The 17,870-nt window shown below is 35.2% G+C and overlaps 2 protein-coding genes and 1 pseudogene across 2 annotated transcripts; all 3 read left to right on the top strand.

Moving 5' to 3' along the window:
• The first annotated feature begins 10 nt into the window (after positions 1 to 10).
• Positions 11 to 3,670, top strand: LOC107427915 (APO protein 3, mitochondrial). The gene is made up of 5 exons (XM_025076974.3): positions 11 to 152; positions 678 to 1,079; positions 1,337 to 1,761; positions 2,051 to 2,826; positions 3,514 to 3,670. Exons 2-4 carry the CDS (start codon positions 706 to 708, stop codon positions 2,458 to 2,460), a joined length of 1,209 nt encoding a protein of 402 aa, XP_024932742.3. The 5' UTR covers positions 11 to 152; positions 678 to 705; the 3' UTR covers positions 2,461 to 2,826; positions 3,514 to 3,670.
• Positions 3,671 to 7,518: 3,848 nt separating this feature from the next.
• Positions 7,519 to 8,775, top strand: LOC107427923 (arabinogalactan O-methyltransferase 2). Its single transcript, XM_016038332.4, has one exon. It carries the CDS (start codon positions 7,666 to 7,668, stop codon positions 8,539 to 8,541), a length of 876 nt encoding a protein of 291 aa, XP_015893818.2. The 5' UTR covers positions 7,519 to 7,665; the 3' UTR covers positions 8,542 to 8,775.
• A 1,370-nt stretch (positions 8,776 to 10,145) lies between these two features.
• Positions 10,146 to 17,590, top strand: LOC107427933 (chaperone protein ClpC1, chloroplastic-like; annotated as a pseudogene).
• The last annotated feature ends 280 nt before the right edge of the window (positions 17,591 to 17,870 follow it).

Below are 17,870 nucleotides of genomic sequence, written 5' to 3'. Positions count from 1 at the left end.
AATTTATTCAGTAAATAAGTAAAACCGAATTGTCTCAAAATTATTTTGTAAGCAGTAGTCCCCGCCAAAGACCTATCTAAGGTTGTTCCGAAAACGGCCTGAAAATTGAAAAAGCTTGAATTTTTATGCATTCAGATTTCATCTAGGGACAGGTAATCCCTCACTTTTTTCTTTTCTCATTTACTATTATTTCTTATAGATTTTGATTGGTTACCAAGTGCTAATTTATTACTTGCAATGACAAAACCAACATCTTTGAAGTAGGAAATTCGTTTCTCTCAGCATTTGGATAGATAAACACTCATTGAAATTGCAGGGTCTCACTCAAATTCAATGATAGGAATTGCTTTTACTTGATGTTGCTCACAAACTGTTTGTTAATATTCCTTACTCACAGCACCTGCAACACTTCCGTGTAAAATTCCCAGCTTTTGAATTTGCCGGCTACATGTTTTTAAGTTAAATTTATTAGCCTGCGTTGGGTTTTTTAATTTTAATTTTTATTTATTTATCTTTTTTGTTAGATGTGTTGGGTTTCTTAGAATTATTATCAATTATTATTGTCTTTTGTTGAAGATGCGTGTATTCTGTCTGAATTGGGTGGGATAGTTGAACAGCTTTAGCTTTTGTGTTTTGCGTATTATGTTGAGTTTTAATTGAAATCCATGTATATTCAGAGTATACGGCCCAATTTTATCATTTGAAATGTTGCATAGACGAGTTCAGAACATCAGACACCTATTTGGGATAATCTCACGAAATTATGTTGCAAATTTGAGTGGCACAAGTAAGCATTCTTGTGGTTGGTACTCAACTGGGTTTGTGCCAACTGAGCTTCCACGGAAGCTTAAGAAGTTTGAGAGGAAGCCATTGGTAAGGAGTTTTAATGAACTCAAACGTGAGGCTAGATTGAGGAAGAGAGAAAGGCAGAAGGCCCATGAAGTTACTTTGCAGCCTCCTGAAAATGGATTGGTGATCAAAGAATTGATTCCAGTTGCTCAGAAAGTGTATGCTGCAAGGTCCATACTGTTTTCTTGTGTTTCAAAGGTTGTCAAGAGCATTGCTATATATTCATGCAGGTAAAAGCTTAAGATTTTCTATATCTTACATTCAAGCTATTGGAATTGAGGGATATTTTTTCTGTAAGTGATTAGAGATGCTAAGTGTATAAGTTGCTGGGTTTTAGTTTTCTGGTTAATTACTACTTTTATGGGATTGTGGGTAAAATAAGTTTGTTTCTTGAGGAGGGTCTGTAAAGTGGATTAATGACAAAATTAATCTTTAAGAAATCCGTATCTCATATGTTCTAATTTCAATCGTTTAATCCTGTGGACAGCTTGTGCGGAGAAGTTCATGTTGGTCATCCACCACATAAAATTAGAACATGTGATGTCACCGGTAGCCCTGCAAGCAAAGAGCACGGTTGGAAAAGAGGAGGTATGGAAAGTGTATTGCCTCTTGTAGAATCATTTCATCTCTATGATCGAATAGGAAGAGCTGTTTCCCATAATGAGCAACTTCTAGTGGATCGAATTCCTGCAATTGTGGAATTGTGTGTTCAAGCTGGGGTGAATATACCTGAGTACCCTACAAGGAGAAGAACCTTTCCTGTGTACAGTGTTGCAGGTAGGATTATTGACTTCGAGAGGAGGTTTCCTAAAGGTGATTTTCCAGGCAAAGATGTTAACACATATGGGTTCTGGGAAAATATTTCCAGCAAAGACAAAATGTCTTTGGACTTGCTTTCTGAAGATATTCATGGTGCGTTTTCTTTTGGTTCATTGGTCTGATTGTTCTTTTCATCCAAAATATAGCACTTTCTCGCATGCAGCTTTGTTATGATATGCTGCCTTAACCTGTCCTTTGTTCCCTGGTTTACTTCTCAAGTTCTTTATTTTTGTCATCATTGTGATTCCAAAATTTTTCATTGGTATCAGTTTCCTCGTAGTTATCATTTGTACAACAGCTGCTTTATTCTTTGACCTACTGTAATTTGACTATCATTTCTGTATGGGTAATAAATCCATCTGAGGTTGTGACGGTTTTACAGCTGTCGCTGTTCGAGGCATGGAGGCTTGGGAGATTTTGCGTTCCGGAGCATTAAGACTTATGGAGAAGTATGTTGTCCAAACTTGTGGATATTGTTCAGAGGTTCAGGTTGGACCTAAAGGCCATAAAGTGAGAAATTGTCAAGCTTACAAACACCAGATGAGGGATGGGCAGCATGCATGGCAGGAGGCAACAGTTGATGACATACTTCCTCCAGTGTATGTGTGGCATGTTCTAGACCCAAGAGGAGATAAACCGCTAGAACATAGTTTGAAGAGATATTATGGTAGGTTACCTGCAGTGGTGGAAACATTTGCACAAGCTGGTGCACATGTAAGTGAGAATTATGCTAGTTTGATCAGGGAAGATATTGCAGTTCCTGAAGTAGATGAAGAAAAATGGGTTGTGTAAGGATTTCGACTCTAAGCAAGTGCATTTGTAGAAATGGGTTGGAAAGATATGGGAACCGTCCAACTTTGATTTCACCTTTGCAGGCTTAATCAATATGGTGTTATTCATTTTGATTGGAATATTGTGAATGAATTTGATGACTTACATAAATGATGGAGATTTTCCTGCTTCTTGAGCCGGTGAAGCATAGGATGCAAATTGTAACATGCCATTTTGACAGCTCTGCATGTGGTTTGCTTTGAGGTTGGGGGTTGATTTTTTTATCTGGTACAGTCGAGCTTTCCATAATCTCCTCATGAAAGTGTGTAAACTTTTGCCTCTATCATGGAGTTCAATGGTTTTACAATTCTTACGTGGCGATTATAGGTATGAAAACTTCCACTCGTATCTTTTTCATATTTTAGTTCATGATGTTTTATGCCTTTATGCATTTCATGGTACTCTAGTATCTTAAATTGATTGCTAACCAAATTATCTCCGGACTATTATATAAATTATTTCTAAAAAAGACTACTTGTGTGAAGTATAACCAAATAGAATAGGCCGTACTAGAAATACTTGTATCATCATTTCACAAGCTATTCTAGGACCTTGACTAATAATCAATGGTAAAATTTTTTTACCTCGTCTCTCTTAACTGACTGGTGATGAACTTGTCACCTGCAGTATTTGATAAATTTATTTATTTATTTTGTGTAATTCTCACTTCTAGTTTTCTCCAACTCACCTTGTAACATATGCACTGATTTCGTGTGATTTCTGTTATGTTTATGCAGTATCTGAGTGCTTAGGTCCAAAAATTAAATAAATTGCCTTCCTCTGTCCACGATATGCTAGTTTTTACTTGGTATTCTTGTAATGCGCTTTGGTGTGCATGCAAAAATATAGCTTTAGCTTTCTGATCTATGGGATGCAAAATCTTAATTTACTTTTCGCCTGACTGTTCTAGACGTTGGGACTTGTTTCCAATTTTTATTTTATTTTATTTATTTTTTTTCCCAATCAATCTGCTGTATTGTGGTATTGATTCATTCTCTTTTTGTAACGTTGCAGCTATTTATGTGCACCGATTGGTGCATTGGCACAAATCCAATCTTTTGGGAATTGGGAAAGCAAAAGCTCTATAATTTGTTTCTTTTTATAACTTTGGAACTACTTCTTTGCTATGTATATTATATAAAGTTTTATATATAAAACTATTTATTTTAGATGTCTACCATTGAGTGTTGACGGGCTTGTAGTAGATTTGGTTTAGGGAAATAAGAAAAACAATGGTTGTTGGGTGGTTTTACTGATTTGTGTCTGAGAGGGAGGATGCTAAGAATATTGATGAAGAGTATAATCTATCAAAAAAAAAAAAAAAAAATGAAAATGGCTGATTATGTCAGTATTGTATTGATCTCGCGTGAGTTGCGGTCACTCTCGGTTTGTTTTCATGTTGCACATTAACAGTGCCTGAAAATGCCAAGACGACAGCATTTCTGCTGTTTTGGTTTTCTTTCTGTCGGCACATCAATTTTATCGGAAAACGACACCGTCTTGTCTTTATCGTCGGACTTTATGATAAAAATTATCAATTGAATAATGTTTTTCGAATCCTGGAAAATGTTTGTATTTAATAAATAACCAAATCAACAACCTCCAGAGTCTAGAGCATTTATATAAAATTGGAGATTAATTGAGAACCCTAAACGTAGGCAACCACAAAAAGCGAAAATAGCATATAAATATATCCTTTAATTATAATAAATATATATATATATATATATATATATATATATATGTATATATAACTTACCAATTAATATATATATGGGTTGTTAAAGTGGTGAAATTGGACATAGTGGGTGATAACAAATCACAACAATCAAATTGGTATAATTTGCATAATCTAACAACTATGTAAAACTTTTATCTATTAAATGATGGCCGATTCCCCTCTCAATTGTATTCTTACATATATATATATATATATATATATATGTATGTGTGTGTGTGTGTGTGTGCACATGTACGTATATTACATATATTAATAATAGTGATAAAGTTTTTATATTTTATTCATATAATTATGATATTAAACTAAATAAACCAAAACAGTGTGATTAATTAAAAATGGTAATTTGTGTTCGCGAACATGTTCAGGTCAATCCATTTATATAATAAATATATATGTACGACTTACTAAATAAATAAATAAATATATATATATATATATATATATACAATTTCATCACTTTTTATATATATATATATATATATATGGGTTGTTAAAGTGGTGAAATTGGACATCACATAGTGGGTGATAACAACTCACAACAATCAAATCAGTATAATTTGCATAATCCAACAACTACATAAAACTTTTATGCATTAAATGATGGACGATTCCCCTCACAATTGTATTCTTACATATATATATATATATATATATATATATATATATATATATGTATACATGTATGTATATTACATATATTAATAATAGTGACAAAGTTTTTGTATTTTATTCATATAATTATGAGATTAAACTAAGTAAACCAAAGCATTATGATTAATTAGAGGTGACAATTCGTGTTAACAGATCATATTTAGATCACGCTGCTTACTAATCATGTTCAAATTGCTCAATCTGAATATGATCTGTTTATTAATTGTTTTGAAATTGATCAATCTGAATATTACTCATTTATTAATTGTGTCATAAACTCTCAATTCGAATATAACTTGTTTAATAAACAGGTAAGTTGATACAACTTATATAACTTATTTATTAAATAGATCAATTTGGGTCAACACGATCAATAAAATTGATTCGTTTATACTAAATTGATTCATTTACATGAAATTAATCCGTTTACAGGAAATTTACCCAATTAAATAAATTATCTTGTTTAAATTAATTATTTCATATAAAATAAAAATATTTAGTCATTAGTTAATTCTAAAGTAATATATATATATATATATTAATTATATAATTACAGTTACAAATTTACACTATTATAACATATAATATGATAATATAAAAATCTCATGTAATAGTTATATATATACATAATAAATCTAGGAGAATTTTTCAGTGCGGACGATCCGTATACGGACAGCATCAAAATTGATGCTCTTTGAATGAAAGTGTCGACATTAATGTGTATAGTGTACAGCGAAACTCTATTAGTAATCATGTTTTTAATTTTCTACATTTCCAATATTTTTAAGCATATTATTTTTTAATATTTTATATTCATAAATCCACATATATATATATTAAACATATTATATTTAAATAAATAAATATCATTTTAATGATTTTTAATTTTTATTTTTTAATTAATAAAAAAATGAATATTTCAACTACAAATAAGTTTGTAATTTAATAATAAAAACTATTAGTTAAAATTTTATTAATAGTAAATTTAATATATTAAAATTATAATTTAAATAGATTATAATCGTTTGAATTGATATATTTAATTAAACGAATTAATTCTAATTAATTCTAAATTAAATAGATCAATGTATTTAATAATCATATTAAATGAATTAATTTAAATTTAATTTAAAATTATTTATAATAAACTTAAATAGGATAATTTTATACTGTTTTCAAATCGAAACCTAAATTACCACCCTACAATTAATTAATAAAAATGGTCCAACATCATTTGGAAGTGGAAGTTATTATTTCCATTAATGTTTGAAACGTGTCCTCAAACTCATAAATTTCTAATTGCAATCCTTCTAATCGCTCCAACAATAAAATTTTGTCAAAGGACCATTAATTAACCTGCACTCAGTTTATCCTCTGCCGATTGAAATCCCCCACTCATAACCAATTCAAACAAGCCACGTCATATGATAATATATCCAGATCTCTCATCACATAGAGAAACGTATAACCACTGAATTTTCTCAATCCAAACAAAAGACAAGATGCTCAGTCAACCCAATCATATTCCGCCACCTGACATAAGTTTTTTTTTTTTTTTTAATACCTTGTCCTTTGTCTGGGTCTTCTATTTTGGGTAGACGATGATAAAAGAGCTCTCTGTGATGTCTACTTTTTTATAATAATTTTGGAACTTCCTCTATAGTTTAAACAAATTATTTTAATTAGATCACTATTAGTGAGTATTGACGGGTTTATAATTATAGTATATTTGGTTTTAGGGAAATAAGAACCGTGTGGTTGTTTTGAGTAGTTTTTGCTGAACATTGTCTGATACGAAGGAAATGCTTGACTCATGGATGAAGAATAAAGAATTTAGCTATCAACAAAAAAGACAGAAGATTACGGCTGATTATAATGTCAATAATAATGTGTTTACCTCACGTGACTTGCACACACTCTCCTGTGGTTTGTTTTTAAGTATGTTGGACATAAACAGTGCATGAAGGCGAACCTACCGAGAGGGTGCTATTTTCTGCCGATTGGTTTGTCTTTCTTTTCACCTCACACATTGATTTTATCGGACCAAAAAAAACGACACCGTCTTTGTCTTTGTTGTTGGCAATTTCAATCAGTTTAAGATTAAAAAAACTGACAATCCAAATTATTTTCTAGTCAACACAAAAAATTAAAAAAAACAATACTAATAACGAAAATAGTACACAAAATCTAGTCCTTATATTATATAATAAATATCACCAACAATGGTAATTTATTGATATGATTACGAGATTAAACCAAATAAACCGAAGCATTATGATTAATTAATGAGAATGGTCCGTCACCAACATCGCTTTGAAGTTGTTGTTATTTGCTATAATGTTTGAAACGTGTCCTTCAAACTCATAAGTTTCAATTTTCAATCCCTTTTAATTTAATAGCTCTCCAACCGACTGTAACATTTTTTTATTTTTTGTTATGTTTTTTCCAAACAAACCTGCACTCGAATTTACCCTATACCGGTTGCAATCCTCTACTCTCAACCAATGCGAACGAGCCACGTCATACATGTCCACATTGAGAAATCCCATCACCTCGAGAAACGTGTAGCGACTAGATTTTCCCATTCAAAAGTCCATCCACTCATATCCAGCAATTTGCCATAAAAATTTAATACCTCTGTCCTTTGTCTGGGTTTCTTCGTTTTACCTATAAAAATATCAAGAAGGCCCATTCTTTTTCAACGCAGAGAAAACGCTAAGCTAAACCTCAAAGAAGAAGAAGAAGAAGAAGAAGAAGAAGAAGAAGACGAGGAAATGAAGAACCGAAGCCGATTATTTCAAATCGAAAGGCCGCGGCTCATCGCCCTTCTAATCTCTGCTGTTATATCCGCCGTTATCGTCATCGTCTTGAGCCGAATGTACGTCAACAGCTCATTACCATTATCATCAACTTTCCTCTGTTCTAACTCCGGCAAGTACTTCACGCCGGAAGCCGCCGAGTACGCCACCACGCCCACTCAGCTCCTCGCCATCCTCCACTACGCCACGTCGAATATCGTCCCTCAACAGAGCATCAACGAGATCCGAGTCTCCTTCGAAGTCCTCAAATCTCTCGCCCCCTGTAACTTCCTTGTCTTCGGGCTGGGCTTTGACTCCCTTATGTGGGCCTCACTCAACCCAGGTGGGACCACCCTTTTTCTCGAAGAGGACCCAAAATGGGTCCAAACCATCGTCGGGAAAACTCCGATACTTCAGGCCCATTCGGTTCAGTATCGGACCCAACTCTCGGAAGCCGACAAACTGTTGGCTTCGTACAAATCGGAGCCGGACTGTTTGCCGGCCAACGCTCGGGTCAGCAAGAACAGCCGGTGCAGGTTGGTGCTGTCGGAGTTGCCGGATGAGGTTTACGAGAGAGAGTGGGACTTGATAATGATCGACGCGCCCAGAGGGTATTTCCCTGAAGCTCCGGGAAGAATGGCGGCAATATTCTCGGCGGCGGTAATGGCACGCGACAGAAAGGGTCAGGGAGTGACGCACGTGTTCCTTCACGATGTGAATAGGAAGGTTGAGAAGATGTTCGCCGAGGAGTTTCTTTGTAGGAAATATTTGGTGAAAGCGGTTGGGAGGCTCTGGCACTTTGTTATACCTCCGGTTGCTATTGAGGACCGCAACACTTCCACTTTTTGCTGAAATGGGTCTCTTTTTTTTCATTCTTGGTTATTTGTTGTTATTATTACTGTTATTTATGGCGTTTTCAGTTTTTTTTTTTTTTTTTTTAATTATCGGTAATAGAAATTTATTGGGTTTTCAGTTTTTTTTGGGATTCTTTAAGAGTTATGAAGCTTGCATTTGGGCTTCCATTGAATCCCCCTTGGAGAAAATATATTAACACGTATAGCAATATATAGAAGAAGTTTTTAATAATTTGGCTTACCCTGATTTTCATTCTTGATATTATTTTACTTCAATGTTAATAGTTTTTGCTGAAATGGATATATATATATATATATTTTTTTTTTTGGTTGGGATTTGAGTTTTGGAATTTTTTAGAGTTATGAAGCTCGCATTTAGGCTTTGTTGAATCCCCTTGGAAAATGTTTGTAAACATAAAATCAAACATTTGATATTTTTGGCAAACCTGATTTTCATTGCTCGATTTTATGGAAGTGTGTATCCAAATTCCGAACTAACAAAATGTAGCTGACCAAGGTGTGGTAGAATTTGATTTAGTTTTACATTGCCCATTCTATGGTAGTAGCTGAAGTTTCACTCCACCTACAGTTATGAGATGTCCTGAAAAATATTTGGACGAGTGCTATTAAATTAAATAAGCAATGGCAACTTTTATCGTTAAATAATGCAAATTTTATGCTAAGTCGTCCAGTCATACCATATTAATAGCTTTGATGTGGTTGTTTGTGATGTTAAAACTCTTAATTCGTGCTAGTCGTCTGCTATGGTGAACCTTCTCGCTTCGTTCAACTTCGATATAAAAACTCATCTTGTTCACTACGTTTCCTAATAAAATGATGTAGGAGAAAAGTTTCTCACTGAGACTAATGGGAAGTCCATGGGATTATGAAGATTGGACAAAAATTTCATGCTTCTTCTGAGTGGAAAAAGAACAAGCTCATGAATCTTCATGTTACTAATGAAAAATTTAATTAACATAAACATAAGTGGGTTTTCCCATTTTCCCATCTGAATGTGGGGCACAGAGAGAGATCATTGGAATTCATGTTTTCATTTAGGACTTCATTGGGGTTAATGATTGGTGAATAATGTAGCAAAATAAGTTGGGATTCACAATTAGAAGCACATGCTTTTATTTTTGAAAAATTTCATAGCTATATATCTATATAGAGGATCAAATCGCCGAAGAAACTGATCATCTCTCGGTTTAAACTTGTTGGAAAATCCAGAAAAGAGACAGAAAGGAAACATAGTGAAAATGCTTTGAAATGTGACCCTCTTGAATTAATTCTTTGGAAGTTGAATAGTCACTATAAGTTGCAGCAATCCTTAGAAAAGAGAGATGCTAAGGAAGAGCAAGCAACTGTCTTGGGAAATCATTTGGCAGGACCAAAATGCTGCATTGGAATTCCTCAACATTCTCAAGCATTAATTGCAGGGTATGTATAAAATAGCATGGAATATCAAGCAAACTGGTAACCAACCAGTCGAACTTTTTCATCTTGTTACTCACAGCATAATTTTCATTTAAAATTTGCAACCCCCCCCCCCCCCCCCCCAAAAAAAAAAAAAAAAAAAAAAAAGTCTGCTTGAAATTGCAAATGGAGAAGCTTGAGCTAAACAATCTCAAGATTCAAATGCTGTCAAAGTACGGCACTGATTTAACCAAAATGGCTGAGGAGGTAATTCAAATTTTGTCCTTTTTTTTTTTTTTCTGTGTGTGTGTGTGTGTGGTATAGACAGTGTTTTGTGCTTGTGTTTATTGGTCCTGTAAGGTGATAAAAAGCTTGCTTTGTTTAGGGTAAGTTGGATCCTGTAATTGGAAGAGAACAACAAATTGAAAGTGTTATTCAGATTTTAAACAAATGAAGAAAAAATAATCCATGCCTTATTGGAGATCCAGGGGTGGGAAAAATTGTAATTGCTGGAGGCCTTGCACAAGTCATTGTGTAAGGCAACAATACCTTTCAAACTGCAGAAAAAAAAAGGTTGGAAGACCTTATCACACTCACTATTTACATATTTATTTTTTCTTTGGAATTGAAGAACAATGTTGCATTAGAAATTGCATAAGATAAAAATGGAAAAAAAAAAAATTGTGTTGTCTTCTTTAACCCTATGCAATGCAGGTGTTTTCGGTAGACATGGGGTGTCTACTTGCAGGTGCTTCAAACCGTGGAGAATTTGAAAAATGGTTGATTAATATTGTCGATGAGGTGGAAAAAAGTAAAGGAGTAATCATTCTCTTGATTGATGAGGTTCATACTCTCATTGGAGCAGGTGCAGGGGGACAAGCTCTGGATGATGCTAATGTCTTGAAGCCGGCATTTGCAAGAGGTGTACTTGTTAGTGTAATGTCACTTTTGTTGCTATCATAAGTTGCTTTGTAATGATTAGTTACTGTACTTTCAGTTTTGATAAAAACACTGCTGTATTAGGTAGCTAAAGTATGGCTTATCTTTTAGGAATATGATTACCGCAGTAGTAGGTGAAAATTAGGTGGTTTACTATTTCTGAAAACTTGTGGGTATATGTTATGTCCATAATGAACGAGGGTGGAGTGACCACACCAGTTTAAGCTTCTTCCTCTTTCATTTTTTGTTGTGTTTTTTGTTCCAAAAATCCAACAAATGGTATCAGAGCTCTAATGATCTTAGAGGTGTTGTAAGTGAAATAGCAAAAATACAAGAAACCTTCCTTCTACCTTTCCTTTCTAAATGGCTTCAACTCATTTTTCTGCTCCATCACCTCCTATTTTTTCTGGAGAAAATTATGCCATGTGATCTATAAAAATGAAAGCTTATCTTCAAGCTTTTGACTTGTGGGAAGTAGTAGAGACCAAAAGAAATCCTCCCCTTTTGACAACAAATCCCACTATCGCTCAAATAAAGCAACATAGTGAGGAGGTTGCTAAAAACTTTAAAGCTTTATCTGCCTTACATGCTAGTGTTTCAGAAGTGATGTTCACCAGAATTATGGCTTGCACTACAGCTAAAGAGGTCTGGGACAAGCTAAAAGAAGAGTTCCAGGGAAGTGTAAGAACAAGACAAATGCAGGTTTTGAACTTAATGAGGGAGTTCGAAACTTTAAGAATGAAGGATTCTGAGTTGGTAAAAAACTTTATTGACAGACTTATGAAGGTAGTAAACCAGATCAGAATTCTTGGAGAGGAGCTAGGAGATAGAAGAGTGGTGGAGAAAGTGCTGGTCAGCTTACCAGAAAAGTTTGAAGCAAAGATATCATCCTTGGAGGAGTTAAGAGACCTTAATCATATTTCTTTGTCAGAGCTTGTTAATGGTTTACACGCAACTGAACAAAGAAGATCTATAAGACAAGAAGAAACCTCAGAAAGGCCTTTTTAGCATTACAAAAAGGTAAGGCTCCAACAAACAATAATCAAAGGAAGCAATAAGGTGGAGGAAGTAATGTCAAAGGAAAACATGGTGCTGGTACAAGCAGAGAAGGTGAAAGAAAGAAGTTTACGAAGTGCTCTTATTGCAAAAAGGACAACCATCCTGAAAAATATTGTTGGTTCAGGCCAAATGTTCAATGTAGAGTTTGCAAACTACTAAGACATATTGAAAAAGTTTGCGAAAACAAACGAGGACCAGTGCAACAAGCACACCAAGTACAAGTTGCTGATGAAGCACGGCAAAGTGAGGAAAGGCTATTTGTTGCTACATGTTATGTAGAAAATGGCAGCAAAGAAGCTTAGTTGGTGTATAGTGGCTACACTCAACATATGACTCATGATACTCATCTCTTCAAGACCTTGGATAGAAGCTTTGTTTCCAAAGTGCAAATAGGAAATGGAGATTTTATTCAAGTTCAAGGTAAAGGAGAAGTGGCTGTGGAAACTTCAACAGGTACTAAACTTATTTCAAAAGTGTTATATGTATTCGAAATTAATCAAAGCTTGTTAAGTGTGGGACAAATGCTTGAAAATGGATATTCTTTGAATTTTCAAGATAAGTCTTGCATAATATATAATCAACATGGAAGTGAAATTCTAAGTGTTAGAATGAAAGATAAAAGCTTTGTGGTAGAGTGGAACAAGAAGGAAAATAATGTTTTTTATGCCAAAACTAGTGATGAATCTAAGTTGTGGCATAAAAGATTGGTCATTTTAACTATGACTCCTTAAATCTAATGCATGAAAAGAAAGTGGTGGAGAATATGCCTGCTGTTAGCAAAAACCTGGAAGCGTGTGAAGTGTGTCAGCTTGGTAAGCAACAAAGGCTGCCATTCCCTTCGAAAGGTGCTTGGAGAGCCTCTGAAAAGATTCAGTTAATTCATAGTGATGTATGTGGACCTATGAGTGAGAATTCTATCAACAGTAGTAGATATTTTCTTACTTTCATAGACAATTTTTCCAGAATGTGTTGGGTGTATTTTCTGAAACAAAAATCTGAAGTTGCTGAGATTTTCACCAGCTTTAAAGCCATGGTAGAAAATCAAGCAAAATGTAGTATCAAGGTGATACGATCTGATAATGGGACTGAATATACAACTCAAAAGTTTAAGTTGCAATGCAAAGAAGCTGGAATTCAACGTCAGCTGACCTCTCCCTATACTTTTTAGCAAAATGGGGTTAGTGAAAGGAAGAACAGGACTATTATGGAGATGTGTAGATGCTTGTTAGTTGAGAAGCAATTACCAAAGAAGTTTTGGGCTGAAGCAGTAAATACCTCGGTGTATTTGCTAAATAGATTACCAACTAAAGCATTGGAGTTTAAAACTCCATATGAGGTGTGGTATGGGGTCAAGCCTACTGTGGAGCATTTGAAGATATTTGGGAGCATTTGTTATACATATGTTCCTGAAATTAAGAGAGACAACTTGGATCAAAAAGTTGATATGAGAATTTTTGTTGGTTACAGCAGCAACACAAAAGGGTACAGAGTATATCATTTGAAAACTAACAAGCTAGCTGTTAGTAGGAATGTTAAAGTTGATGAAGCTGCTGTTTGGAATTGGGGAAAGAGTGAAGTTCAAGCCTCAGAAAATAATTTTATCCAAGAACATGATGAGATTCAGGATGAAAATGATTCAAATGATGAAGATGCTGTTGGAATCCGAGGTACAAGATCCTTGATTGATGTATATGAGAAAAGCATCTGAGCTAAAAAACCTCTGACTGATACATCCGAGATAAGCATCCGAGGTACAAGACCTTTGACTGATGCATCCAAGATAAGCATCCGAGGTACAAGACCCTTCACTGATGCATCCGAGAGAAGTGTTCGAGATACAAGACACCTATCTGATATCCGAGATACAAGATTCCTGTCCGATGTCCGAGATATAAGACCCCTGTCTGATGTCCAAGATACAAGATCCCTGTTCGATGTCCGAGATATAAGACCCTTGTCCGATGTCCGAGATACAAGATCCCTGTCTGATGTCTGAGATACAAGACTTCTGTCCAATGTCCGAGATACAAGACTCTTGTCCGATGTCCGAGCTATAAGACCTCTATCCGATGTTCGAGGTACAAGACCCTTGACTGATGAATATGAAAGATGCAACCTAGCATTGTGTGATCCAATTACTTTCAAGGACACAAATCAGTTCAAGACACGGAGAGAGGCCATGAAAACGGAAATCAATATGATAAGCAAAAACAAAACTTGGGAATTGGTGAACAAACCCTAAGGCAAAAAGGCCATTGGAGTGAAATGGATCTTTAGGATCAAGGTCAATGCTGATGATACAATAAATAAGCATAAAGCAAGATTGGTAGTTAAAGGTTATGTGTAGCAACCTGGTATTGATTATGGAGATATGTTTGCACCAGTTGTGAGACATGAAACAATCAGATTTCTACTAGCACCTGCCGCTCAAAAGGGCTGAAAAGTTTACCATTTAGGTGTGAAATCTGCATTTCTAAATGGTTACCTGCAGGAAGAAGTATATGTTTAACAACGTGAAGGCTTTGTTGTTCAAGGAAAGGAAGACAAAGTTTATAAATTGCATAAGGCTCTTTATGGCTTGAAACAAGCTCACAGAGCTTGGTATAGCAGAATTGACTCACACCTTATTGGAAGAGGATTTAAAAGGAGTGAGAATGAGCCTACTTTGTACGTGAAGTGAGGTTCAAATGATGAAAAATTGATTGTTTCTCTATATGATGATGACTTATTTGTCACAGGAGGAGATTTACAAAGTGTGTTGGAGTTTAAATCTGAAATGCAAAAGGTGTTTGAAATGTCAGATTTAGGAGTGTGCACTACTTTCTTGGCATGGAGATATATCAATTTAGTCATGGCATTTTCTTATCCCAAAAGAAGTATGCTGTGGAACTACTCAAAAAGTTTGACATGGAGAAGTGTAATCCAGTTGACACTCCAATGGTTTACAATAAAAAATTTGAACTCGAAGATGGTGCTGCTAAGATTGAAGTTTCAACCTATAGAAGCCTTATTGGAAGTTTGCTGTATTTATGTGCTTCAAGACCTGACATTATGTTTTCTTTGAGTTTGCTTTCCAGATTTATGCATGCTCCATCACATATGCATTATTCTGCAGCTAAAAGAGTGCTAAGGTACATTAGAAGCACCATAGACTATGGTGTTTGGTTTTTGAAGCAAGAAGAAGGCAAGTTGATGGGCTATGTTGACAGTGATTGGGCTGGAAGCATGGAGGATTCAAAAAGTACTTCAGGGTATTTATTTTCTCTTGATTCAGGTCCTTTTTCATGGAGCTCACAAAAACAGGGTTCAGTTGCTCAATCCATAGCTGAAGTTGAATATATTGCTGCTGCAGATGCTTCAAATCAAGCTTTATGGCTAAGGAAGTTGCTTGTTGATTTAAATGAGAGGCAAGAAGAAGCTACCACAATATACTGTGATAACAAATCTGCAATTTCCATTGCTAAAAATCCAGGTCAACATAGAAGAACAAAGCATATTCCAGTCAAATATCATGCTGTGAGAGAAGCTGGTTCATTGCAGTTCTGAGGTCCAGCTTGCTGATATTTTGACGAAAGCTTTGCCAAGAAACAAGTTTGAAACATTAAGAAACGATCTTAGTGTTTCCAGCAAAAGTGCCAAGGAGGAGTGTTAGTGTAATGTCACTTTTGTTACCATCATAAGTTGCTTTGTAATGATTAGTTACTGTACTTTCAGTTTTGATAAAAACAGTGCTGTATTAGGTAGCCAAAGTGTAACATCCCACATCGGTTGGAGAGGGACACGAAGTGGTCTTTATAAGGCTGTGGACACCTCTCCCTTCAAGATGCGTTTTGACAAAACCTTGAGGCCAGGGGGGAGAGAGGGAGTGAACCCTGGGCCAAAGAGGACAATATCTTGATGCGGGTGGACTGGGCCGTTACACAAAGTATGGCTTGTCTTTTGGTAATATGATTATCGCAGTAGTAGGTGAAAATTAGGTGGTTTAATGTTTCTGAAAACTTATGGGTATATGTTATGTCTATAATGAACAAAGTATGGCTGGTGGAGTGACCACACCAGTTTAAGCTTCTTCCTCTTTTATTTTTTGCTGTGTTTTTTGTTCCAAAAATCCAATAGTACTTAAGGTTTGCTTGGATCCTTAAGTAATCTCATACTTTCCTTGATACCATGACACCCAATTTTTGATTTCTTTTTTTTTTCTTTTTTTTTTCTTCGGTTTGTATTATCTAATGCAATCTTTTTTCTCTATATGCAGTGCATTGGAGCTACGACACTTGACAAATACAGAAAATACATTGAGAAAGATTCAGCTTTGAAAAGGCGGTTTACAAGGGTGGAAGTGCCTTAACCAACTGTAAATGAAATTGTTGAGATACTGAAAGGTTTATGCACAAAGTATGAGAAACACCATAATGTCAAGTATACAGTACAGGCTTTAGTTGATGTTGGTCGATTGTCTAGTCAGTACATTAGGTTAGATTATGGTGAATCAAATTTGTCTTCACGTTTCTATATCTAGTGTGCTCTATTCCTAGAAATGGTTTTCCATATAAATTTCTAAGGTTTTCTTAATATATAATTCAGGGATCTTTTTCTTCCCGACAAGGCTATAGCCTTGATTGATGAAGCAGGTTCTATGCTTCAACTTAAACAAGCACAAGTACCATCTACAATGCAGATCGTGACAGAGTCTCATATCCAATATTTGGTCTCTGTGTGGACCGGAATTCCTGTTGAGAGTGTGTCGAAATCTGAATCTCTTAAGCTTCTGCGCATGGAAAGTACTCTACACAAACGCATGATAGGGCAACATAAAGCAGTGGAAGCTATAAGCCATGCCATTCGTCGTGCTTGATCGGGTATAAGAGACCCTAGTAACCAATTGCGAGTTTCTTATTCACTGGTCCAACAGGGGTTGGAAAAACTGAGATGGCAACCACTTTGGCTATTGAATATTTTCGCTCTAAGGACTATGTTGTTCGGCTTCTAAATTTTTTGGTTCTCCTCCCGACTATATCGGACATGATGAAGGTGGCCAACTCACTGAAACTATTCGTCGGAAGCCTCATTCACTTATACTTTTCGATGAGATTGAGAAGGCTCATAGAGACATTTTCAATGTACTGCTTCAAATTTTAGACTACGGAAGGCTGACAAATAGTAAAGGCCATAAAGTTGATTTCAGTAACACCCTCATTATATTGACTTCGAACATTGGCGGGAGTGTGATTGGCATGGCTGATGGCGATGAGTTTGGTTACAAAGTGATGATGGAAGTTGCTGAAGAACTAAGAAAGTTTTTCAGGCCAGAATTTTTAAACAGGATTGACGAAATTGTGTTGTTCCATAAGTTGAGCACCAGTCAGCTAAAGCAAATAGCAGATATTACACTTGATAAAGTTATCGAAAGACTAAAGACTGCAAAGAAGATTCGATTAAATGTGATAGAAGAATTCAAAGAGAAGTTAGTGAAGGAGAGCAACAACTCCAATTATGGTGCAAGGCCACTGAAAAGGGCAATCGTAAGGAATTTAGAAGATTACTTAGCGGAGAAGATACTGAAAGGAGACATAAAGGAGGGTGATCCGGTGACACTTCGCATCGACAAAAATGGAGATGTGAATATGTTGTAGTTCTCTTATTTTGTTCTTTTGTCTGGTGTGGTAAGGACATTTGAAAATGAGCACTTTAAATAATTGAGGAATAGTTTGTTGGTCTTAATTTTGTGAATTCCTTAATGGTTTTTGTCTGATGGTTATCCAGGCAGTATGTATGTTATTCTGAGTAATATGAATGGTAAAATTAATTTCTAATATACTTGAGACATCCACTTGGAACTGCATTGCAATGAAAATCTTTGCTATGTGCATCTATGCTGGCCAGAGAAGGAGCTTACTATTGCTGTATATAATA

This window comes from Ziziphus jujuba, chromosome 9 (assembly GCF_031755915.1).
Source record: "Ziziphus jujuba cultivar Dongzao chromosome 9, ASM3175591v1".
Lineage (NCBI taxonomy): Eukaryota > Viridiplantae > Streptophyta > Magnoliopsida > Rosales > Rhamnaceae > Ziziphus > Ziziphus jujuba.
Note: the sequence above shows the minus strand (reverse complement) of the source record. Positions and strands in the feature narration are given on the sequence as shown.